General features: G+C 40.0%; 1 protein-coding gene across 1 annotated transcript; it reads left to right on the forward strand.

The window, feature by feature from the left end:
• The first annotated feature begins 1,141 nt into the window (after nt 1–1,141).
• On the forward strand, nt 1,142–13,953 carry LACC1 (laccase domain multifunctional purine nucleosidase 1). Its single transcript, XM_010728833.4, has 6 exons — nt 1,142–1,465; nt 5,128–5,717; nt 7,070–7,251; nt 7,783–7,948; nt 10,173–10,398; nt 11,158–13,953. The coding sequence occupies exons 2-6, from the start codon at nt 5,150–5,152 to the stop codon at nt 11,330–11,332; spliced, it is 1,317 nt and encodes a 438-aa protein (XP_010727135.1). The 5' UTR covers nt 1,142–1,465; nt 5,128–5,149; the 3' UTR covers nt 11,333–13,953.
• Nucleotides 13,954–25,568: the final 11,615 nt, after the last annotated feature.

A 25,568-nucleotide genomic window follows, 5' to 3' on the forward strand; every position in this document is an offset into this window, starting at 1 on the left:
CAGGGAGGGCCAACCATTCCTTAATGAATAGTCTTGTGTCACATCCACATAGATCCCTCTGAATTTCAGGGGAAAAGGTTTTAGCCTTAAATCCAACCATTTTTATCGTTTAATAGCTCATCTCTGCCCATGAGCTGTTTATTTCATTCCTTTTTTGAGGTGGCGGAAGCTGAATGTAGCACATCAGCTGGAGAAGTAACACCAATTTGTTGTTTGTATCCTGACATTGTGTGGTTTGTATCTTGGCTGTTTTCTAGTCTTTTTTTTATCCCTTTTCAGCACTAGGCACTGAAAGTAACTCTAGTAACTGAAGTGTTTGGGGTTTTTTTTTCGTTTGCTTAGTCTGGTTAAAGGAAAGGAAGTGTTTTTGTTGTTCTGCCTGTCAAGTCACACTGTTAATTTATATGCTATATCCTACTTCATCTATATCTGACGGTGGGCTGAAAGCCTCAAAGATACCTATTATCTGCAAACAACATGAAAACAGGTACCTGGATACTTGAAGGAGGAGACAGCCACCTCAGTTTCCTTTGGGACAGAAAACTGGGAGAGTTGAGCTTTCCTCCCTTTGCCCTGTATGTGCTGGAAGGAAAAAGGGAGGAGAAACGGCAGAGGACCTCCAAGGAGTGATTGGCATCTGGCAGGAAATCAGACTTTGCAAATTCCTCTGTTCATGGAAAAAATATTTTCTTTCCCTTTTCTCCTTTTTTTTTTTTTTTTTTTTTTTTTGCTTGTTTCTTCAGTTGCCATATACTTATCTGCTATGACTGATTTTAACACAGCTGAGAAAACACATTTATTACTAAATGGTTTGGAACAACCCTGATACAAATTCCTCTTTCCCCCACTTGCCTTTTGACCACTTCATTGCCCTGTCCAAACACTCAGACTCTTTATACTAAGCTCTGCAAAATTTTCCTCTGCTCCAAAGCCAAGCTGCCTTCCATGTCGCAGGCTGTGGCTGAGGGTTGGCCTCTCGTAACCCCTGAGTTCTGCTGAATGTGCTTTTTCTCGACTGACTGCCAAATCCTTGGCTGGAACATGCAGCTACATGTGCCTTGCCTTACATGTACCTTAGAAGAGGAATCTCTCAATCTGCGCAAGTGCTTCCTTAACTTCTTTGTATTCTTGTTCTGCTCTGGTATGCCGTGCATCTTTGAATCCAAGGTTGTGCAATGCTAATGAATTAGGTGTGATGACTGAAGTGGGTTTCATGGTGGAGTTAATGCTGCTTCCGGGTGCTTTTCAGTGCCATTTGTTATTTCCTGTGCCCAGTGACAGCAACAGAGCAGGGTCTCATCATGAAGAAGAAATACAGGTTCCCACTCCAATCTTACCTAGAATAGGAATTTCCACTTTGTGGAAATCAGCTGCAGGACTGACTGTGAGATGTAATATATATAAAGCTGGCAATGTGTGCTTACATCAGATAACTTTCAAGAGGTTGAAAGAACTTTCTGCCTGTGTAAGTAAATTCCTGTGCTTTAAACTCTCGAGTTTACTGATAAAAATTGCATATGTTCAGTATTTTCATTCTAAGTGGTGATTTGTTTCTTCCACCTTACCTAAATACTTCTAAGTTAAGAGAAGCAGAATATTTTAATCAAAGTTAAGAGGTCTGTATGACTTTTTTCCCTTTTTAGTTCTTTGTTTTTGAAATTTTAGTGCAAGTGTGCTCTTGTACTTGTTCACTTGGATTGCTTTTGTGATCTGTTTTCTCTGGGTATCTCTTTTTTTTCGCAATGTTAAATATTTCTTTCCTTCTCTGAGTTTCTGTAAGATAACGTGACCGTGACCAGTAAGATTCACAGATGCAGGAAGTTGCCAGCAATCTTGTCTAGACCAATTTTATGAATTAGACATCTGGGTTTTTTGAAAATTGCTAAAAAGCAAGACATCTTTCTGGGTTGTCTCTGCCACTTGGTTTTTTTTACTTTACAGTTTCTTTTCTATATTACCTTTGCCTTTCTCTGTCACTCTCGATCTCCTCTCCTCATCATGTTTTATTATATTTTCTTGAAGTCTGTGCCAGAGGATCATTTTACTGTCCAAATTTTTGTGCGGACAGAGATTCAGAGGGTAAGTGAAACAGTTAACAAGTGGCCTTGACTTGAAGTTGGTGCAAGTATTTGTCTTACGTCGTGTACAGAAATGCGCAACTCCGTTTTTAAATGCATTTCATTCAGTTACGTGCAGTGTGACTCTCCATGGAACACTGGGAGTGTAGAGCGTGTTGCTTAAAATCTGAATAATCAGGAATGCATTTCTGATAAGCCAAAACATTGCTTTGCTTGGCAAGGCTGTATTTTGAATAGGATTTTGTTTGGAGGACGTAGAAAGCAGTCATGAAGTTCTACTATAACTCTAAGCAAATGTACTTCTGACACTGCTGTAAACAGTAGGCCTCTGCTACAAAACTGGAAGGGTTGGAGGGTGAATCAGCCCCATTGTTTCTGTGCATACATCTCAATATCTGCCTCTGCACACTTCTGATAATGCACAGATGGCTTAATAACTATGCAGGCAGTTACCTCTCCTTCAGCAAACACTTTCCTTCCACCCCTTCTTTAGTGGTATTTCTACAGGGAAGTATGAGGATGGACATGAGCTCTACTTAACTCTCCTCTATTGACATATCTGAAGTGGAGCAGTAATCTATTTTTCTACCACACCCCACTGTTGTACTGCCTTTGCTGGGGCAATTAGCTATACCTAGATTAGAACTTGTCATACTCTTACCGACCTCCCACAGAGAGTGCCAGGGTAAGGAAGGAAATCTCCTGATTTCCCAAGCTGCGATCTTTAACATGAGCCTCTTTCGACGCTGTTTCCTGAGCAAGCTGTTTTCTCTAATGTCTGTGATCAGTTCTGTGTAAATAATACCCTGAGCAAAATCAAGAGTCGTAAATTCCTTGGCAGATGCTTTTATCTGCTGTCACATTTTGATACTTTCAGCTCACCAGCTTTGATAGTCTCTAATTAATCTTTGTAAGTGTTCAATTCGCAGAAAGGAAAATACCATTTTCAGTCAGGATTGTTTTTCTTCCAGTCTGGAGGAAAGAACAATGAAGAAAACAAAAGACGTTTTCTGTAAAACCTGCTCTGAATAAACAATCCATTAAGACAAGAAGAGCATTTGACCTCTCATTTGAGTGTAGAAACTAGGGTCCACTATCAACTACAAAATGCCAGGAAGGGCACCAAGTGTCCCATGGTGATAGGCCTCAAGTGCACACTGACACTGCATGTTCTGCTTGATAATGAAATACTGTGAAGCCAGAGTGTGTAGTTAGAGGAAAATGAGAACTGGGACAGGAGAACAGTCCCAGACATTATCTGATATCTATGGCTCTGGTAGTGGAGCACTAAGTTTGAAGACTCATAACACTCAAATTCGTTGTTCCTGTAAACTAGTAATTTGTGTTCATGAACAGTTCATTTCTGTACAAGGAAGCTACCAAACAAAAAATAAAAAATGGAAGTATCTCACAATCCACAAGACAAGCTACGTACTACAGGATGATAGCAGCTAGCAGAAACTGAAACAGGAGGATTGTTTATTTCTTGCATTGCTTGGTAAAGTTTCAGTATCCTGTGCTGAGTTCCTATGTGTCCTGAGAAGAAGAACTATACCTAACATATAACCCCCAAAGCAGAAGTCAGAAATAAGCAAATTGATGCTGTTGGTAATGCGGAAGGGCAGAAGTAAATATCTTGTGAGTATGTGGCTGTATTCAGAACCCAGCCCCAGTACTGCCAGGAGGAGTATCAGATACAAGCTCCATCTCAGCAGCAAATGTATGAAGTGCCTCCAAAAAATTGTTCTAGAATCTCCTCCTCTCCCAGCAAGCTTAAATTGTGAAAACTTCCCTGTTTGATACCCCTCACATAAGGTCTTGACAGTCAGAGATCAAGAAGATCAGTATGTTAATGTGTGTTAAGTGATTCAATGCATCTAATGTTAAGGACAAGCCCTTTTTCATCTCTGATCTCAGATAAAATTTAGGTAGGTGAGATGGTAGACAAACTAAAAAGTATGTAAGTTAATTTCAATTTCCTGTTGTTTTTCATAGAATCACAGTATCAGAGAGTGGCTTGGGGTTGGAAGGGACCTTAAAGCCCACCCAATTCCAAGTCCCCTGCAGCGGGCAAAGTTGCCAGCCACCAGCTCAGGCTGCCCAGGGCCCCATCCAACCTGGCATTGAGTGCCTCCAGGGATGGGGCACCCACAGCTTCTCTGGGCAGCCTGCCCCAGGGCCTCTCCATCCTGAGTAAATAATTTCCTCCTAACATCCAACCTAAAACTCCCTTCATTTAGTTTAAAACAGTCCCCCCTTGTCTTATCACTATCTGCCCATGTAAAAATTCCATCTCCTTTCTGTTTCTAAGCTCCCTTTAGGCAATGACATCTCCTGGACACTTCTCTTCCACAGGCTGAACAAGCCCAGCTCCTTCAGCTTTTCTCCATAGGAGAGGTGCCCCAGCCTTCAGATGATCTTCATGACCTCTTCTGGCCTTGCTCCAACAGCTCGACGTCTTTCTTGTGTTAGGGGACCCAGGTCAAATAGAACAGATCAGACACAGAACTCCATGTGGGGCGTCACAAGGGTAGAGCAGAGGGGAATAATCATATCCCTTATCCTGCTGGTCACTCCTCTTTTGATGTAGCTCAGGATACAGTTAGCCTGGATTTGGGCTGCTGGCTTACTTCAACTTTTTTGTCCACCAGAACCCCCAAGTCATTCTCTGCTGGGATGCTTTCAAGGAGTTCTTCTCCCTGTCTGTACACACGTGGAATTGCTGCAACCCAAATGCAACAACTTGCACTTGGCCTTGTTGAATTTCATTAGGTTCAAGTGGGCCTGCTCCTCAAGGTTGTCCAGGTCCCCCTGGGTAGCACCCCTTCTTTCTGTCATAAACTTATTTTGCTGCCATACTACTTCTGCATTATCTTTTTATGGAGTAGAGGAAATTCTAAAAAAAATACTATTGCTCTGTCACGTTATCTACGTGATACCATTAAAAGCATTGCTTGAACAACATAACTGTATTTAAACTGAAGGTGTCAGCTTACCTTACCTCCTCCCTTCCCCCCCCACCCCCCCCCTTTTTTTTTTCTACCTGTAGGAATTTTTAAGTAGCCAGGAATATGGTGGAAGCAGTACTGATTGATCTGTTCAGCCTGCCAGCCACCTTGCACGATGACATTCAAGGAGTACTGCGTAATACCCTGGAAACTATTGAGAAGTGCTCTTCCACTCCTGCTCCATTTGTTTATGTCATGTGTTGCCAGATGCCAGAGAGTGAAAGGAAAGGTGAACAAGAATCCTTGTTTCCAGCTCTGAGAGATTTCCAGAGTATGAAGGAAGGACTTGAGGTGGTATGTGCTCAGACTACAGCGGCTGTGTTGTACACCATCAAACAAATACTTGATGAAAAGGACTTAAGCATCATTAAAGTCATTCTCCCCTCCCTAAGGAAAGAATTAATGAAAGTATATATAGACCATCTCTTTACTGCAGTCTACCAGTTTGAATTTGAGGATTTAAAGGTGGCATCTGATTGTAATAATCTGCAGACAATTGGACCAGAGAGTGAAGAGCAAACAGTTCCTACTCAGGATGTGGCACTTATCCGAAGTGAGATTCAGATGCACTTGGAAAGCCTGCCAAGCTTGAAAGGGGAGCTCACCATCCTCAAATCTTCCCTAATTCCAGGTAGAGTGTTATCCCAACTAACAGATTTTATGTAAACTGCTCCTGAACATATTTCTTCAAGGGTATTGCAAAATGGGTAAGATGTGGAAATATCTCAGCAAATATCTCCATGTGGTATTGTAATAGTGTATCACGTCTGTAAGAGGGGAAGTGACAGTGCAAATACAGTAAAAGACCTGCAAATGTTTTCCAGAACATGGTCAGAGGAGAGAGAGGCCTAGGTCAAAGAGAGCATTTTTGCAGACAGTAAAATCTCTTTCCCCTCTATCTGAGAATTACATGCTTTGAGAGTTATTGTCATGTTGTGGAAAGGCAGGGTAGGACTTTTTCCCCAGTCCGCAGCCTCATGCATGCCTGGTTAATCAGACTCATGGCTCAATGTCCCTGCTATGACATAGCCCAGCTTACTGCATCATGTCTCTTTTATGGGGTCTCTTGGTTCAGAGGTTTCCTACTGCAAAAATTTGGAACTGCGTTTCCCTTAAAAATGTGTCTGAAGTGATCCAGGAAATGAAAGGAACGAAGGTTACTTAAAGCCATCTGCCTTTATTATGTTTCAAGTATTTTCTGTGACTTTTATCAAACTGCATAAAAGATATTTCAAAACTTAACTCTGATTGTGTCACTAAGCTTATCAACTATCAAGACAGCAAGTACCGGTACTGGGGCTTTCTTTCAGGATTCAGCTTTGCCATGCAGAACCCTCACCCCATCATGAAACCCAGCAATTCTTTTTTGGTGCATGAGATCACAATAAAGACTCTATACTGTAAAAACAGAGGACTTTTGACTTTTCCAATAATGCAAGAAATTCTTGATCCTTCCACTGTACTTCAAAGAGATGTTTGAGATTCTTGAAGACTTGAGAACTGATATTTCATTTGCCACCTTGAAATCATAGAATCATAGAATGACCTGGGTTGAAAAGGACCTTAATGATCATTGAGTTTCAACCCTCCTGCTATGTGTAGGGTTGCCAACCCCAGATCAGGCTGCCCAGAGCCACATCCAGCCTGTCCTTGAATGCCTCCAGGGATGGGGCATTTTTAACATTTTTAAATGTTGATTTAAAAATCTATTCTCCTTTCCTGAATGAGTTGCCTCTTCTCTTAGGTTTGCACAACACCTCTGTAAGGAGCCAGGCAACATCTGCCTGGCCTCCATCTCCTCAAACCTCTCAGAGAATTATGATTATGAACAAGAGGGAGAATTTAAATGGCAGAGTTGAATAAGAGATAAAGCAGCACTGAACTTCTTTGTCTGATTTCAGTTCTCTTCAGTATAAAGCCATGTAATATTTGGACTGGTCTTGTGTTGGAAGCAATTGCTTGTTGTCTTTCTTGCTTTGTCAGATGACATCTTCCTACATGGATTCACCACAAGGACAGGTGGGATCTCCTACATACCAACTCTAAGCTCCTGCAATCTTTTCAGCAGTTCCAAGCGGAGGGATCCACAAGCCGTTGTTAAAGAAAACCTCCGCAGGCTTGCTAATGCTGCAGGATTTAATCCAGAGAACTTTCACAGAGTCAAGGTATCTTATCAAACAATGTGTTTATGTAAAATAATCAAATCTTCCTTTATATATCACTGGCTAAAAGTGTAGGTATTACTTTTATCTTTCTAAGTAAGAACCTGCAAAAAGCAGGGCAATTGAAACATTTATCCTGGCACTTTAAATGAGGAAATTGACATCCAGACTGTCAGCCATTGGTACAATATGGAGGAGCAGCATTGTTTCTTCCAAGTATATTCTAACTTTTGATTTACCACAGAGTAGAGTTATCAGAAAAACAATCAATGCAGGTTTTCTTAAAAACAAACAAACAAACAAACAAACAAACAAACAAACAAACAATACCACTTCCTTAGTGTCTCTCTACTGATACATCTGCATGGCATTTGAACAAGAGAGTGCCCGATTTCCATGCATAGCAATTGGTGCAGAAGAGATTTTTCTATGCAAGAAAAATCCCAACCAAAACCAAAACCACAACCAAGTTGCATTAATCAGAATGTTTTTTACTATCTCACCGCTGTACGCATTGTGCTTTTATTTTGACAGACTGATCATGCTAATGCTGTGTGTGTTATGGGAAAGACAGAGCCTGACAGCTATGATGGAATAGTTACGAATCAGAAAGGTGTTACAATAGCAGCTCCAGGGGCTGATTGCATACCATTGCTGTTTGCTGATCCTGTCAGAAAAGTCTGTGGTGCTGCTCATTCTGGTAAGGACTTTAAATCACAGAGGTCAAAATAACTAGAAGACCCCTGTTAAGGGAAATTTGGACAAAGAATTACAAATTAGCAACTGAAAGTACACAGAGAATAAATAGATGAAAGCTTACATTACAGTTTAGACCGCTGCCTGTTAACTATTTATATTGAAAAGATTAATTTTGAGAATAGCTTGTTTAATAAGCTATGAAATTTGTTGATTTCATAGATGTAATAATAATTGTGTACTTTTTTTTTCTGGGTGTGAAAACTAAATAATTATTTTCTAAGCGCCATCAAACTTCATGTGTAAAGAACATTTATAAATCCAGTGCCCACAAAAATCATTTTTGATCAGATGAAACATTTGGTTGGCCTAGACAATGAGTGTAAAACCAAAGCAGGGATGGGTGTGACAGAGTGGAGATATGTCTAACTTTAGAATACGTCCCAAATGTTAGGCTAGATCATGTATACTGTGATAAGATTTTCCTGTTGGAGCTGTTTTATTTCATAAAAAAGTTATATTTATCAGGGATAATGCAGAGCTGAGAGTTTATTCACAGCTTTGATGCTAGTACTCACCTTTATATGGTGGGAAGCTTCATCCCTACATAGAACTTGTGAGTAATCATCTACTTCATACAGTTATTCATGCATTCAAAAAAATTATCCAAAATAAAGACAGATCTGTGACTCGTCCTAAGAGGATGAAGACTTTGACGTTCCTTCAATAAAGTTGTTGTTCTCCAACAACTGAGATTTTCCCTGAGTTTAGGTCAGGGAAATTAAGAGGAGTGCGAAGTCTATCATGACTGTCTGGCAGAAAGGGGAAAATTGTGGTTTATAATGGGAAGAAGAGATGGAGAGAATTTTATCCACTCTTGAAAGTTTTAAGAATTTGAAACTATACACTGTTAAGTGTTCATACACTAAAAACTGTAAAACATGGTCAATCTGTAGTTGTTCCTTTCTTTGCTGCCTCTTCATTTTTCTAGTCCTGCCTTCTCTGACCTACCACATGGTTCCCCAAACACATACTAGTGCCTTCTCCAAGAATACCTCCCATCTACAGTCTGAACTCCCACAGTCTGTCTCCCTAGTTTCGACCCTCATTCCCACATCACAATCTTCACAGTCTTAAAGTTTTCCTTTCCTAAATCCTTTCCTTCTTGTCCAGTCCCACCTCAGTTGATGTCTAACTTGAACACATGTTGCTACAAATACAGACAATCAGATATAGGGTCATTTCAGTCTTTGGATGTAGAAAACAGGAAAAGTTATTAGGATAACCTGGCCTTCAGAGTGAGACACTCGCACTGCAATGCAAAGACTTCCTAGGACTCACATTGAGGTAGAAAAACTCGAAGACGTGTTTCCTTCAACCTATTCTGAATAATGTCAAAGTGTGAAGTCTGAGGCTGGAGGCCTAAGCCTTCTTTTTTTTTTTTTTTTTTTCCTCTTTTTTTCTCAAATAACAGTACAAATATTTGCAACATATTACAAAAATACGCTTCTGACTGTAGCATGTTTCTGTCATGATAAATCCCCATTTACAGAATCACAGAAACACCAAAGTTGGAAAAGACCTACAAGATCATCCAGTCCAACCATCCACCTATCACCAATAGCTCTCACTAAACCATGTCCCTCAACACAAAATCCAAACATTCCTTGAACACCTCTAGGGTCGGTGACTCCATCACCTCCCTGGGCAGCCCATTCCAGTGCCTGACCACTCTTTCAGAGAAGCAGTATTTCCTAATGTCCAGCCTAGATCTCCCCTGGTGCAGCTTGAAGCCATCCCCTCTAGTCCTATCACCAGTTACACGAGAGAAGAGGCCAACCCCCAGTTCACTACAACCTCCCTTCAGGCAGTTATAGAGAGCAATAAGGTCTCCTCTGAGCCTTTTCTTCTCCCGACTGAACAATCCCAGCTCTCTCAGCTGCTTTAAATGTTGCAGGATCAGAGGAGCTGTAAGGTATGTTCTAGTTGCCAAAACAAGGACACTTGAAAGAAGAAACTCTGGAATCCTAATGCAAACATTCCTCTCCATTTTAAATCTCCATAAAATGATGATGTAATCATCATATCACATCATCATATAAAACTTGACATTTGTTTATTTTTTAAGCACTACTTTTGCTGGATCTTTAATAGTAACATACTTTTACTTAATACAAAGTTGAAGAGAAAATTTAGATTTTTTTTTTTCACCCTCTCATTTCTCACAGGATGGAAAGGCACACTGTTAGGAGTTTCCACGGCCACAGTAAATGCTATGGTATCTGAATACGGCTGTAATGTGAAAGATATCCTTGTGGTCCTGGGTCCATCTGTAGGACCTTGCTGCTATAAACTTCCTCGTGAATCAGCTGAAGAGTTTCACAGAATTGATCCAAAGTGTGTGCGACAGTTTGACTCTGCAGCTCCATATATTGATATTAGAAGAGCAACACGGTAAGTCTGCAGAGTGCATTTCCATGGCAAATAGGTTTTTTATTTTGGCTATTTTTGTGCTGAGTAAACTAGATATGAAAACAAAAGAACTCACAGTGCTAATTCCACATTAGTTACCAAAATAGCATTGCCCAGCAGCATTATGGTGAGGGTCCTCTCCATCTTAAAGTGATCTCTAGTACTTTGCAGATCAACAAATTATACCTTTTGAATGAAAGGTATCTACTAACCTTTGCTGGGATTCAACTATTATTTTGCTGTCATACTTTTAGTTTTTGGATTATATATACATATATTCAAATTAAGTGTTTCTAATGGCTGCAGAAAAGCAATCATTTTAGTCTAATGTTGGAAGAAAGAAAAACGAATAAAAGTCCTGACCACAATATGAGCACAATTAGTTCAGTTGGTGCTTGAGATTCTTTCTGAATAGTGTAAATTACAGAATCATAGAATCATAGAATGGCCTGGGTTGAAAAGGACCACAATGATCATCTAGTTTCAACCCCCCTGCTATGTGCAGGGTCGCCAACCACCAGACCAGGCTGCCCAGAGCCACATCCAGCCTGGCCTTGAATGCCTCAGGGATGGGGCATCCACAACCTCGTTGGGCAACCTGTTCCAGTGTGTCACCACCCTCTGAGTGAAAAACTTCCTCCTGATATCTAACCTAAACCTCCCCTGTCTCAGTTTAAAACTGTTCCCATTAAATGTGGAGATGTAAAAAAAAGTTTTGTTTTCTGTTTGTCTTTTTTGAAGGATTCTTCTGGAGAGTGGTGGGATTCTTCCTGAGAACATCCAAGATGATTCTGTCACAGACCAGAACCAAAACATCACTTTCTGTACTGCATGTCACCCTGATAAATTTTATTCTCACTTTCGTGATGGCATTAACTTTGGTACACAGATTGGTTTCATATCAATCAAAGACTGACATAGTATCCCATAATATAAAGTATTACTTAGACAGTAAGTCCGGTTGCCTGTTATCGTGCTCTCCTCACAGAATTTCTTCCTTCTTTGTTTCATGAACTTGCAATGGGAAGTACAAAGGACTTGAGGTTCTCCTGCTTCTTCCCTTCCCTGCCACTCTGAGGAAAGAAGAGCTGCCTTGTGTATGGAACCAATAATTCTTTAGTGAGACAGGTTCCAAAGGAAATAAGGACAATCCACAACAGCAATGTAGCACTTCTGTAATGCCAGATGCAAGTTCCCAGCCAGATGCAAGCCCCTATTATCTTGCCTTCATGATCAAATATTTCCCATAAACCTCACTATCTTAAGGTAGTAAAAACACACACAAAAAAGCCAGCAAAGTCTTAATTCGCTTCTGGATTAGTCTTGTGAATGAATTTAAAGTTGACATTACTAATGAAGAAAAGGGAACCTGTATTTACTCTTTGGGTTACACCCCACTGTAATAATTTCAGCAAAAGGTTTACATTATGAAATTATGTGCCTGGGATTGTTTTTGTTTGGATTAGTTTAAGGAAGTGCTCCAAGGTGCTTAAAGAAAATAACTTGAAGGTAGGACAGAGCAAGATCCCTCAAGAAAGATATTGCAAACATATTAATGTTTCATTTATTGTGTTCCAAATGAACAATTCCATGTTATTCATTTGAACACTTTTTAATTGTAAAAAAAATACAACTAAGACTTAATATAAGCTAGATAAGATAGCATGTATGTTCATGTTTCCTGAGAATTTTTTTCTTTAAATCAGTCGTGCTCTGCTAATGTTCACTTAGATAGTTCCGAAGTGCCAAGTTATTTAATAAATATAAAAAAAATGAGAGAGGATGTAGCCTCAGTTAATTTTTCTGACCAGCAGTTGGCATGCTTATGTTCCTTATACACTCAAAGTGTGCGCTGTTTTCTTATGGCCATAGAAAATTTGCCTCTAGATGTTGCAACAGATGTCGAAAGACCAGGTTGCACAGGGCTTTGAAAACCTGATGTACTGGGAGGTGTCCCTGCTCATGGCAGTTGTCTTGGAACTGTATGGCCTTTAAGATCCCTTCCAACTCAAACCATTCTCTAATACTGTTGCTTCTGTGTGATAGTTTTTGACATGTGAACAGTGAGACTTCCCATTCTCTTCAAGTTCGGTGGTGTTTTGTCCACTAGAGGACAGTGCTCGCTCATTTTGCTCTTCCATCCTTGGCTGCTGTGTGTGTTTGGGTTTTCAAACAGAATTTTGCAAAGCACTGTAGAGCACTTTTGCCTGTGCCATCATCTGCCATGTTATTCCGATATAGGTGCTTGAAGAGAAATCTGTTTTTCATTTTGTTGAACTGTGATTCAGAACTCACAAAATTAAAAGTTTCTTTGTCCGCTGCAAGAACAGATATTTTAAAAGCTTTTATTTTACTTCTGAATGGCACTTGTCAGAGAAAGACTTGGTACTGAGTATATTGCCCTCTGAATGTAATTATATATTAAAAACATTTCCTCCAACGCTCCTACTTTATTAGAAATATTATCCCCCTTCTACTGTAGTACCACAGTTTTTCTTTTGGATAAAGATCCAGTTATCTCATGAAAACCTCACCATGATTTTCATCATTCTTGGTTTCTGTAAATTCACTGTGATGTTCACAGCTGGAGTCAGACTGGATGTTCAAGATCCGGGAGGAACAACGCTCTGCATCTTAATGCTACCAAGCATGTTACTGCATGGCAGCTAATCATGTATGGCATGTATATGTATTGTGTGTTTGTATATATGTGTATTATCAACTTATTCCAAGTATAGAATGATAAAAGTACACTTAAAGACTTGTCTTGATGTGCTGGGTTAAAGAACAGCAACCTGCTTTCACCTTTCAGTTCTGCCCCTGTGCCCCAGTATCTCAGTGTGAACCATTTTATGGGCACTGATTGATATAGCAGGGGAATGATGCAGGCAACATCCCCTCTGCTGTTTCAAGTACGGAGGCAGCAGCACCATGTTGCCTTCATTCAGTCCCTGCACCTACAGCTCTGACAGAGCTTGTCAGCTTCCTTTCCTAATCTTCTTCCCGGGTGGATTGAGAGCATGCAATCAAAAGCAGTGGAGTTACTCAGCTTACAAGGTACTGCTCAGCTGCTGAAGCACATTACAGGTACCCACGTGCCTGCTGTTAGCCCAGCTCACCTCCAAGATGGTTTTACACTACGGCATTTTGCTTTGTAGTGAGTAAAAAGACCTTGAGGCCATGCTAGCTACCACAGTTCAAATGCTCAAACAGCACAGTAAGTTACAGTAACTTGATAGTGATGGTAAGCCCTGGCTTGTTGCTACTTGCTTAAGAACAACAGCAAAGACTTTTTGTCTGTTTAGAAAAACACCATTTACAGGTCACAGTAGGTCTATGCAAGCTGGGGGGTGTGGGAATGAGAAGAAACACCACAGGCTTTACCTTTTAGAAGGCAAATTGATTGCACAGTCTTTGTTCATTACTTCTTTTGCACTAAATGAACCTACACTGTAAACCTGTCAAGACAGGGAGCGGGCTTTTGTATATAGATCACTGAGGTAAAGAACTCCAATAAATAAATAATAATAATAATAATACTGAGTTTCCAAACGGGTTGAGTTGTATATCATGCAGAATCACTGCCAAAAATAACACATTTATTTCTGATTAAAAAATAATGATAATAATAAAGCTGAAAGCGAGGTCATGATAAAAAGCAGAAAATATTATTTTGCATCTGTATGGAAGGATTTTTATTTACTCATTTTTATTACTTCTGCTCACTAAAGGTCCCAAGCAGATCATACCTGATTCACTGCCACTGGGGAAGCTCCTAAAAAACTTCATGAAATGTTTATCTGTGCCTTCCTATTGACCTGTTCTCATTCATTAACCTCACTCATGAATATATTAGCTGCCTCTGCCCCATTATTAAGTTATTAAATAGCATTATTAATTATGATTGTGGTTTGCCCTGAGGAGATTGCAAATAAAGGATCACAATGAATATTGGTTTGGGTAAATATTACTGTGCAGTTAACATTTTTTGCTAATGTCAGTGCTGAACATGGGTCTCTTTAATTGCATTTATATATCAAAATGGAGTGTATGAGATATGTTTGAGAAAGGTTTTATTTTTTATTTCTGTATTTCTGTGATGCAGCACCACCACAGTTCTGTTGTCTCTTTCCAAACTGTAACATGGTTTCTAAAGCTATCTTTTTTTGCCTCTCTCCTTCTTTTCATCATGCTTAACTCATGCCCATTACTGTCTTTCTGTCCAGCACCACTCACAATCCCCCTGCAGGGACTATGGGTCCATTCTCTGCAGAGCAGCACTATTGTTCCTTTCCATTGTATGCATATGCCATTTTTTAAATTCTAGCAGCGGCGTGAAACTTTTTTCTTCTAACCCATTCCCATTTTCCAGATTTCTGCAGAAGCTCCTAGTGCCTACACAACAAACAAGTCAGTATTCCTGGATTCCTTCATTGCCGTCCTCATTTCCACACTCCATGCTCAATTTGCTGTTGGGTGATGCAGGGAGGGAGCTGCGCTGCTCTCATTTATCCTGCGGCTCAGCGTGTGTATGTGTGCACACTGATGTCATGTGCACCAGGCTTTTGTTCTCAGAGAGCCTCCTGTTCAGTAATTTAACAGGACAGTGCAGTGGCAGAAACAACAAATCTTATACGTGACGGAGGAAATAATGTATTGACCTGCTGAGAGATTTGCATCCCTCTGTGGATGGGCTGCAAGCTCATCCTGCGAGGCAGACTTGTTCTACTTTCTGTTTCCAGCAGATACTACCCAGTGTTTCTAGATGAATGGCTCATTTAGAAATGTATGTGGATTTAAGGACTGTCTCAACTGGGTATATCCTTGTATCCAGGGTGCTATTAATTGCTATCTGGTATCACGTTTTCACAAGAACAAGAGCTTTTGCTGCTTTTCTTGCATTAAATACACAGTGCCTGTGGCCGTGCTGCTAAAAAAAACATTACTAGCTTTCCCATAGGCATGCAGAGAAATAGGAAGCTAGCTTTTTAAATTCGTCATTCTGATTTGTCATTAGTAAATGTTTAATTTATAGTAGCATCTTGTGTTACAAATACTTTGCTGCCTCCCTTTGTCTGCAAGCTCGTGAGGGTCAAAGGAGGCCCGCAGAAGAATTTCAGCAGCACAGTCCCTGGAGGGCCGCAGGGCTGATGCCTCTGCTCTGCTTCTGCAAATCTGACGTTGTGTCTCCAGGGCAACCTGGATTCTGACAGTCATGGGAGCAAGGGCACGAGATGGATTTCCATTTGATTCCTGAAAGAGAAAAGGGATCTGAGACAAAATCAATATGCCACTACACTACAGGAGTTCATTTTCACAATTAATTTTATCCAAGAGATCGTTTCCTCTGTTCTTGGGCAAATGTGGCTCACGAGCTATAACCATGATTGTTTTTCATCTAAACATCCGAAATGGGTTGAGACTTGAAAATGTGGGGTGCGCCTGCCCATACAACAGAGCATTTTATGAGGGGAGCTAAAAGCAATGTTTGTATTTCAAGATGTATAATTTCACTTTCTCTTATGTGATGTAATGTTCTTATACAGTGATTCATAATTTTGGCCCAGTGTTTCAGTTTCAACTGATTTTATCAGTGACAGCAATAGAAAGCCCTATCTATCTGATATAAGTATCTTCACATTTCTCTTTGAGCTCTGTCCTAAAGGAATATTCAAGTGCATGCACTGGTGAAGCAAAACATTTCTGTGCTGCTTTGGCTTTCTTTGTTTGAAAGCTATGGGCTTGGCTTTCCTGCACATGAATGAATGTCAAAAAATGTCAGTTCTAAAAACAAAGTTGTGGCAGGTAGCTCAAATCTTCTAGTAGGTTTTAATAGGTGCTTCTAATAGGCACTTCATAAAATTGGTATTAAATGAAACAGGGTTATCCAGACCACTTTTTTTTTTTCTGAATTTCTGCTTTCTGTTCTACATCATCCCTGTAGAAATCTTTCAGAACTTAAAGGTAAGCAGAGTAAAAAGTGAATTAGAGAAGCTCCTGTGGGTAGATGTGGACATTTCTTGCCTAATCTAAAATGCTCAGACATTCTTCAGTTCCTTCAATTCGGCTGGAACCCTGGTTAGGTTATCCCACCACTGAAACATCCCAGCTTGTGTAACCATGTGCTCAGCAGTGGCTGCAACACAGGTGTAGCCCTGATAGTGATATCTGTGTATCAGCATTCCTTCAGTCTGTATTGATGTCAGCATAAGGCACCACTCAGAGGGTGGTGACACACTGGAACAGGTTGCCCAAGGAGGTTGTGGATGCCCCATCCCTGGAGGCATTCAAGGCCAGGCTGGATGTGGCTCTGGGCAGCCTGGTCTGGTGGTTGACGACCCTGCACACAGCAGGGGGGTTTGAAACTAGATGATCATTGTGGTCCTTTTCAACCCAGGCCATTCTATGATTCTGTGGTTCTATGATAAGCAATACTGTCAAAAAAATTATTATGGCACAGTGGTGAGATAGCCCTAAAAATCGTCTGAGCTGCCCCACATTTACTTGAGATTTCAGGGGCTATAAATCAGCTTTTGTTCTTCACAAGACTGTGAAACCTAAAGATAGTTTTGAAATCTGGAATGTATCTCAGAGCAACATGGCTTGGGTTTCAGTGTCTGGTCCAGTGCACAATTGGATTCTAAAAAATTATATTTCTGTCATTTCCTTTACGAATAGCTTCCTAAGTGAAGAATGCCTGCATATATGTTGACCACTAACTGCAAAATTCAGCTGAAGTCATTTCCTTAGTTAATATTGGCATTTTAGCATAGAAGTCTTCTAGCAAAAAAATGCAGGCCCTGCAAAATGGAGGGCTCACATTGCTCTGACTTAAATGTCTTGTAGGACAAAGAGTAAAGATTCAAACATGCTGATGGATGATTTCTTCAGAATGACACGTTTCCATCCATCTTTCAGAGCAACTCTTCTTGTTTTGAAAATTAAGAACAGGCTGAAAATAAAATATTTAAAGCTAAATGTGCTCTTGTAAAGTAAAACAAATGTTGAGAACTCAATTCATGCTGAAAAAAGAGAGCCTACTGTCCACAGAACTCTCATTACTATTTGTGTGTATCCATGTGCATGAGCCAATCCTCTTATTTCTTCAGTAAACATTTCCTTCCTAGCATGTAGATTGTTATGCTCCCTTTGGTAAATGTTTAGCTATGATATTTAACTCCATTAGTCTTTCATGAGATGATCCTTCCAGCCTTTAATTCTCTAAATTCCCCTCTATTAATGTCAATTTGGTGATAATCAGTTTTCACTTGCATGCTCTTTCAGAAAGAGAATGACATTTGAACTTTGTCAAGGGACTGTTTTTTTTCACAAAGCTATGCTTCTCAGTGCGAAAAAAGCTTGAAGGAGCCTTAATTGAATAACCTTGGCCTCTCTCTATTCCTTCTTTTTCAAAAGAGTCATACTCTATTGCACTTCAATTAGGATTTATTTTAGGCTTCCCTGCTAGAACTCATAATCTGTCGCATTGTTCCAGAAGCAATCTTCATGAACGAGGCTCAACTCAGTGAGTGAAAAATAGTCGGTATTTTTGAGCTGACACAAGATTTATAGTAGGAGAACATTTTTAACTTTAGCAAAAAGCTTTAAAACCTAATGTTGGAAAGCTGACATGAGGAAACTAAGAGGGGGATATAATTTCCCAGTTTCTACAGTGAAAAAAATAATAATAAAAAAGTTTAACAGTGTGTGAGAGTGGATGTTCATCCCTTGAATTATGTTTTGCGTTTGTACATACTGATTAATCCTTATCTAGATGGATAAGGCTAGAAGAAAAGGGTGATGTTCTGTGCCCACTGTTACAATTGATATCAGAGATTGGGCACACAGCAGCATTCCTGTAGCAAGTGAGTTAAAGACTGCTCGTGCTAATGATGAACCACTTTCTTTCAAGCCAAAATTTGAGGCTGTAAAAACAGCCCATCATTCCTTGGCTCTGCAGCAGTCTTGGAGGCTGCTATAGCACAAACAACAGAAGCAGGGAACAAAAATCAGCCTTTTTATCTTGCTCAGATACTGTTGGATAGAAGAGGCATTAAAAGACAGCATCGTGATCTTGAAGACATTTCTATGCCTGCACATTGAAGACGTAGTGAAAGAGGAGTTCATCCATGTGGAAAAGTTCGCTCTTCACCATACTGTCAGAAGCAGAAAGCAGTGTTGGCAAGCTTCTTCCTATGCTTAGCTGTTTTCCACAGTTTCTAAAGCTGTTCAGTACATTCGTTGAGAGAGTCCCTTAGGATTCAGTCTTGAAGGGTAAAAAGGGTTACTGGAAGACTGGTTGCTCCTCAAGAAGGAAGTCTTAAAGGCATGAGAGCAGGTTATCCCCCAGTGCCACAAGATGAACTGGCAGGGAAGAAGACTGGCGTAGATGAACAAGGAGCTTTTCCTGAGGCTCTAGGAAAAAAAGAGAATCTACCACCTGTGGAAGAAGGGATGGACAACTCAAGGAGAGTACAAAGAAGTTGTTAGGATGTACAGGGAGAAAATTAGAAAGGCAGAAGTCTGGTTTGAACTCTACTTGGCCGTTGGGGTAAAAGAGAACAAAAAACTTTTTTTTTTTTTTTTTTTTTTTACAAATATATTTACAATAAGAGGAGGGCTAAGGAGAATCTTCATCTTTTACTGGGTGCGGTGGGGAACGTGGCCACTGAGGACAAGGAAAAGGCTGAGGTTCCCAGTGCCTTCTTAACCTCTATCTTTAAAAGTCAGACCAATTATCCTCAGGGTACTCTACTCTCTGACCTGGAGGTCTTGGATGGGGAGCAGAATAAACCCCCCCACAGTTCAGGTGGAAATAGTTGTCTCCTCTGTACTCAGCACTGCTGAGGCTGCACCTCGAGTACTGTGTTCAGTTTTGGACCCCTCCCTACAAGAAAGACATAGAGGCCTGGGAGCATGTCCAGAGAAGGGCAATGGAATTGCTGAGGAGTCAGGAGCACAGGCCGTATGAGGAGCAGATGAGGGAACTGGAATTGTTCAGGCTGGAAGAGAGGAAGCTCAGGAGTGACCTGGAGGGAGATTGTGCTGAGGTGGGAGTCAGCCTCTTCTCCCATGTGACTAGCAATAGGACAAGAGAGAATGGCCTCAAGTTGCACCAGCGGAGATTCAGGTTGGACATTAGGAAATACTTCTTCCCCAAGAGAGTGATTAGACACTGGAATGGGTTGCCCAAAGAGCTGGTGGAATTACCAACTCTGGAGGTGTTCAAGAAATGGTCAGATGTTGTATTGCGGGACGTGATTTGGTGGGAAATATTGGTGGTAGATGGACAGTTGGATTGGATTATCTTAGAAGTTTTTTCCAACTTTGGTGATTTTATTATTCTATCAAGATATCTTTATATAGTTAGAATTCTTCCCAAGAACATGGCGAAGTTGGACTATGGAGTGCTGATCGACTTGTCCCAGTTCCCCTCTCTCCCTCCAACCAATTTAAATTCTATGTAGGCATACCATACATTTGCAAGCTTTCAGTCTATCAAAAAGGGGGATCACAATTAATCACGGGAAGCAAGGAATGACCACTGCACCTACTATCTATGGGCAGGACTGTGGAATCCCATTAGGACTAGGATGATGGCAATGATGGGCAGATCAGACCTCACCTAGTACAGCTGTCTTTCTGGGCTGAAGATGCAGAAGAGAAGCTGCTTTTTGAAATTTCACTCAGCTTGGCCAACAGCCCAAGTCGGCAGACTTGGAAGGTTTTCTATCACAATATTTCTCTGAAGTTAACTGTGAGAATAAATGACGTGAGGTATGTTTGGCTCACGAGCTGAGAGTTTAAGATTTTTGAAGAATCTTTTCTTGTTTGTTATGGAGTTAATCCCATATTTCTTACTTAGAAGTTCAGGCTCCCTGCTGCTGTGGGGCCCCATCTGAATATCTTGACTAAAAGGCAGAAGTACTCTCCCCTGTGAACACTTACTGTTAACATTTCTACTCTCAGCCTCACTACTCTGTCTATGGCAGAATTCAGTTCACAGTGGGCATGTCAGAGACAGGACCTAATCATCCTAGGAGGGCAAAGAGGAGAAAGGTGCTAAATATGATGAATTTATTCCTTAATTACATGGTAGCCACCTAAGACTCTGGGCAAGGATGCAGTGCCAAGAGGATGCAGATCTTAAGAGGAATATAGCACTGGCACATGTTGCCCAGAGAGGTGATGGATGCCCCTTCCCTAGAGACAACTGAGGTCAGGCTGGATGGGAATCCTAGCTGTAGGTGCCCCTGCTCATTGCAGAGGATTTGGACCAGATGACTCTTACAAGTCCCTTCCAACTCAAACAATTCTACGACTCTATGATTTTGACCATTATTTCTTTTGGAACAACAAACGTTTCTGGTGTCCTTCATCATAGCTACTGCCTGGTGAGATGTTCAAACATTTTAGTACTGGTTGTTCTTGAAAACTTGAGGTAGTTGAATACTTTGAAAGCGTTAGGGAGAAGCTTCTCACCTGTGCATTTGCAGTGTTTTTATTCTTCTGTGGGGGCAAGGCTGCTATGGAGTCAGTAATTCCACTGGCATAGATCACAAGATGAGAAACTGCATATACAGCTGAGGAAATCTTCTCATCTTTAACTTTAGATAGACTCACAGACCAAGACATCTGTAGGGTCATGCCAGGCTTCCAGGCCATGCAAGCAGCATCCCAAAATTTCAGAACCATCAAATGTATTAGATACTCTTAAAGCTATTAAGAGGGAGGGGAGAATTCCTAGAAGACACCGAAATAATGGAAACCCATGGCTTTGCACAAGATGTATTTGAATGACATCTGCAGGTGAGTTTTCAGTTGGATCTGCAATAGGGCACCCCAGTAGCATAATACCTGCGAAGAAAACAAAATGAAACAACAACAGCAAAAAAACAGCTCTCTTCTATGAATTTTGGGACAAAAAATAGTTTTGGAAATTGTGCTGAAAAGCTTGTGAATCTCATGTCTCTCAAAAGCTATAAAGTCTAGCTATAAAGTCTATCCCTGCATACTAAAATGTCCTTTCAAGTTTTTAGATCAGTTTGGCTAATGTTAGAGGACTCACTGTGTGAAATGCAGTTTTTAAAAAGGATAGGAATGTCAGGACACATTTTTATTCTAGATAGAAGCATGCCATAAAAATTTCTTCTATAAGTAATCAAAATTTCCAGGCATAGGTAAGGGCCTTTCAGAGAAAATCAGTGTTGTTGCAATAATGTAGTAGTTACACTCCAAGTTACTGTTTTCACAAATCATCTGGCTTAATGAATCAAGTGAAAACAACTTCGACCATTTTGTTCTCAAATTCTGACTGAGTATGCAGTTTCTACAGACCATCTCAGGAAACTTTGGATTCTTTCCTACTTCCTGCCTTATCCACTGTGGGAAGCAGAACTTTTATTCTTATTTATTTATCAGAGAGCTGGGGGAACAATTTGAAGTTGCTGTAGTATTTTTTCTGCTGTTTGCAGATTGCAGTTTTTAGGGTGTCTGGCAGTATTTGATATTTTCAGCCTTGTAGATGGATCACAAATAAATGTTTCTTTGAGACCATTACTTGTGTTTTGAATTTACTGAGCAGCTGTGATTGATCAGATTGGTTCTTTGTTTGAAGGAGTCTGAATTACCTTTCTCTATGTGTAAGTGCTTGGGAAATGCAAGTGTGGTTACGGACATGAGTTCAAAATTCTCTTGTTAAGAGGTGAATGCCAAGAAAAAAATGAATAAAAGCTTGTGAAAACACGAATATAGAGAGCAGAAGCGTTGCCAAAGAGGGTGTGTTTAAAAATTCAGGTGAATAAATAATCACAGATAATTTGGCATGAAAAAAAAAAAACACTTTATTTCTAAAGAGTGCAAGACCTCCCATAAAAACAGGAGAAGAATGGAATACTGTTGGCCAAAAGCCTATGGTGACATGAAGACCTCAGAGAGGAAGGGCGACGCTGTGCCTTGTTCATCTATGGGTTTGCAAAGACCTCAAAGGCCACAGAATGCAAAGGATCATTTCATTTCCATTCTATTTTATCCCTTTCCTTCATGGAAGAAGTTCAAGAGAGATCTCCAAAACCATGCCTGAACCAGAAAATGTAGCAGTGGAAAACTATCCTAGACAAACTTGAAGGGCATCAGATATCCTGCTAAGGAGCAGTTTGACCCCTTCTGTAGGTGGCTGTGGTGGATGGTGCAAATATGGAACCAGTTCTACTAAACTGAGAAAATTGAATTACATTGGACCAAAGGTTGGTAGTTCATCTTGACTGCAAAGCCTTATAATTAAGTCAGCCAGGCTTTGGTCTTTCAGCCGCTATGAGGAATATTTACTTTGAAGTTCTTCAGCGCATTGGTTAAAGATTGGAATTCATTACTTCCCTTGTGAAATCTAATTAGAGTGATGGCCATTAGGGATCTGTAAAAGGAGGGGAGGAGGGCAAACTTCAAAATGAAATGTTGTTTAAAAAACAACAGTTTCCGGATATTTTCCTCCTTAATTTGGCTAGTGACCTATAGGAGAAGAGGAATTAGATGACTGCAAAATAAGATCTCTTTTAAACACTTTTTTTTTTTGCCATCAGATGTAACCCAGGTGGATTCACAGACTGGGACCGATGACAGTTTGATGAAAGCTTACTCTGATTTATCAGTTATATTGTAGGATGTCTAAGTCTGCTCTACTGGAACTACCTAGGAAATTGCTTCACACTGTTAATTTAATGAAAGGAACTTTGTTTCTTTCCTACTACATCATATCTAGATCAATATTCAGCTTCTATCTAAGTGTATGTCTCGAAACTAAAGTACTCATTATGTTTCTCCCATTTTAACTTTATGATGCCTTCAGTATCTGTTAAGACAAATTAGACCAATTAGCCCTTCAATATCCCTGTAAATATCTGTTTTCACATTTTGGCCTGAGGAACTGACAGAAACCATTAGAATATTTTCATCATGGTTGAGCACTACTAATCTTTTCTTACTGTAAACTCTAGCAAATCACCCCATTACATTTCCTTGACATTTTCAAAGTTCCTGTTTGTTTTTTTTTCTCCAGCAAGTGATCTTAAAGAAACCTCCCAAAGCCTCTCACTACTACTTGATGCTCTAAACTCTTGACTACTAAAATGATGCTCATTACAGTCTTTATTATCCATTATCTAGTATTAATTTCTCCTAGTTTAGCAAAAAATGGAAGAAACAGACATAGTACAGATTGTCACAGGTGGTGCTGAGGGTACCGTTCAAGTCATTACACTGGGACCAAGATCCAGATTTTGAAAGGTGCTTTGTGAGCAAGACCTGGAAAACATACGTTTTCATCAGCTTGGAAGGGGACATCTTCAAGAGGCCCAACTCTTCCCCACACTGAGTAACATTGTTTCCTGATACCTGAAAGAAAATGAACATTAATACTGTTGTGGAAGAATATGGTGATAAGATCAGTATATTAGAGTCTCACATGGGAAATATTTTGAGAGGGAACACAGAATTACTGGCAGAAAATGTGAAACATAGCAATGAAGTTGAAGGCCTCCGTTATTTCAGAAAAGTTTGTTTTGTGCTTGAGAATATGCAGACAAGTCTAGGAAGGAGGAACCTTCCTTCCAATTTAAATAGAAATGATGGAAAGCACCAATTTCCCTGATCTTTGAATAGAAGTGCCAATTAATTTGAATGCGTATCCATCCATCCATATTTTTATCACTTATTTACATGCACAGCCACACACTTACAGCTATGCATCTGTGTTTTAAAATGCAAACAAGAGCCGTGTATGACTTTGAGCCTGTTTTGTTAATATATATCTGTCTATGAGGCTAGCCAGACAAATAGTCATAGTATTTCTCTTGCTTGCTCATTCTTGGATGTCTCATTTGCATATTGATGCTGCTCTTATTTTCTTTTTAAAATAAAGCCCTAGGAAATGATCTGCCTGGGCTCTCACAAGGACACACATCACCGAGCTTCTGAACTTTTGATTAATTCTATCCATTTTATTTTTGCAATTCTGGACTTTCTGAGTAGGAGGCTATGCTATCATTCATCTGACATCAGAAAAAAACACTATGGCTCCAGAATGAACTCTTGATTATGCTTTACATTTATGTTAACACTGTGCATAACAGGCAGAATTGATTGAACATCATCTTTTCCACATTTATTCTGACTTATTATACTTTCATTCTGAGTTATCTTACAGAAGTGGGAATAAAATAGGATGAGCTTTGCACTGTTTTTATTTTTTTGTTAATTTAAAGAGTAAGCAGATCCCAAATCTACTAAACAAGAAGAAAATAAATGGAATTAATGAAAACAGAGCAGAGCTTAAAACCAATGAATACAATCACAGAGTCCATTACACAGTCACACAGCCTTGCAGTTGTGACCTACGTGCTCTTTCTATCTGCTTTGCACTCAGTTGTGCAGTGCTTTATATAGACCGAAAGACATATAAGGAATGAGCTATGTCCTGGATTGTAGGATAGCTTTTGTGCTATGCTTCCAACAGCAAAACACATGCCTGTACCAACATCAGATTATACCGAGAGGTGCAAATCCAGCTCAGCTATCAAGGGAAGGATGAACCCAAAATAGAAAATAAATTAGCGGCCTAGCCCGAATCTTCCCACTTCAGCACCAGTGCTGGCTATAAACTTTCTGATGGAAAAGAAAGCTTTTCTGAAAGATCTCAACATTTGAGTATGGAATACTTAATCTCAAATATCTTAGGGTCTACTGAGATATCCAAGAATACAGTGATTGTTGCCCTCTGACCAGGGGTCTAGGGAATCAGGGATGGGATTTACTCCTCCCTTCACAGTCCTCCTTAATGGAGGATTATAGAGAAAAACAAAGCCAGACTAACCAATAGTGAAAAAGTTTCATACTGTGCAATGAAGACAAAAAGGCCATCAGTTATTAATACTCAACTGGACAAAGCTCTGTGCAACCTTATCCGGCTTTGGAGTGTTGGACTAGATGAATTCCAAAATTGCCTTCTAGCCTAAATCATTCCATGACTCTTTGACTTGAAATACTGATATTTTCATTTGATTTAGTCAACCAGAACATCCTTTATAGTCTATGGAGAAAAGTGAAGTGTCTCTCATTTCATCCTAAACTATTAGAGTCTGATGAATTTCACTTACAAA

The sequence above is a fragment of the Meleagris gallopavo genome, chromosome 1 (assembly GCF_905368555.1).
Source record: "Meleagris gallopavo chromosome 1, MGAL_WU_HG_1.1, whole genome shotgun sequence".
Classification (NCBI taxonomy): Eukaryota; Metazoa; Chordata; class Aves; order Galliformes; family Phasianidae; genus Meleagris; species Meleagris gallopavo.

Bases quoted from the DNA above. Each gene is read 5' to 3' on its own strand.
- LACC1 (XM_010728833.4), top strand. From the start codon at position 5,150: ATGGTGGAAGCAGTACTGATTGATCTGTTCAGCCTGCCAGCCACCTTG. The intron at 7,949-10,172 runs GTAAGGACTTTA...CATTTCTCACAG, and splicing joins CTGTGGTGCTGCTCATTCTG to GATGGAAAGGCACACTGTTA. The intron at 10,399-11,157 runs GTAAGTCTGCAG...TCTTTTTTGAAG, and splicing joins GATATTAGAAGAGCAACACG to GATTCTTCTGGAGAGTGGTG.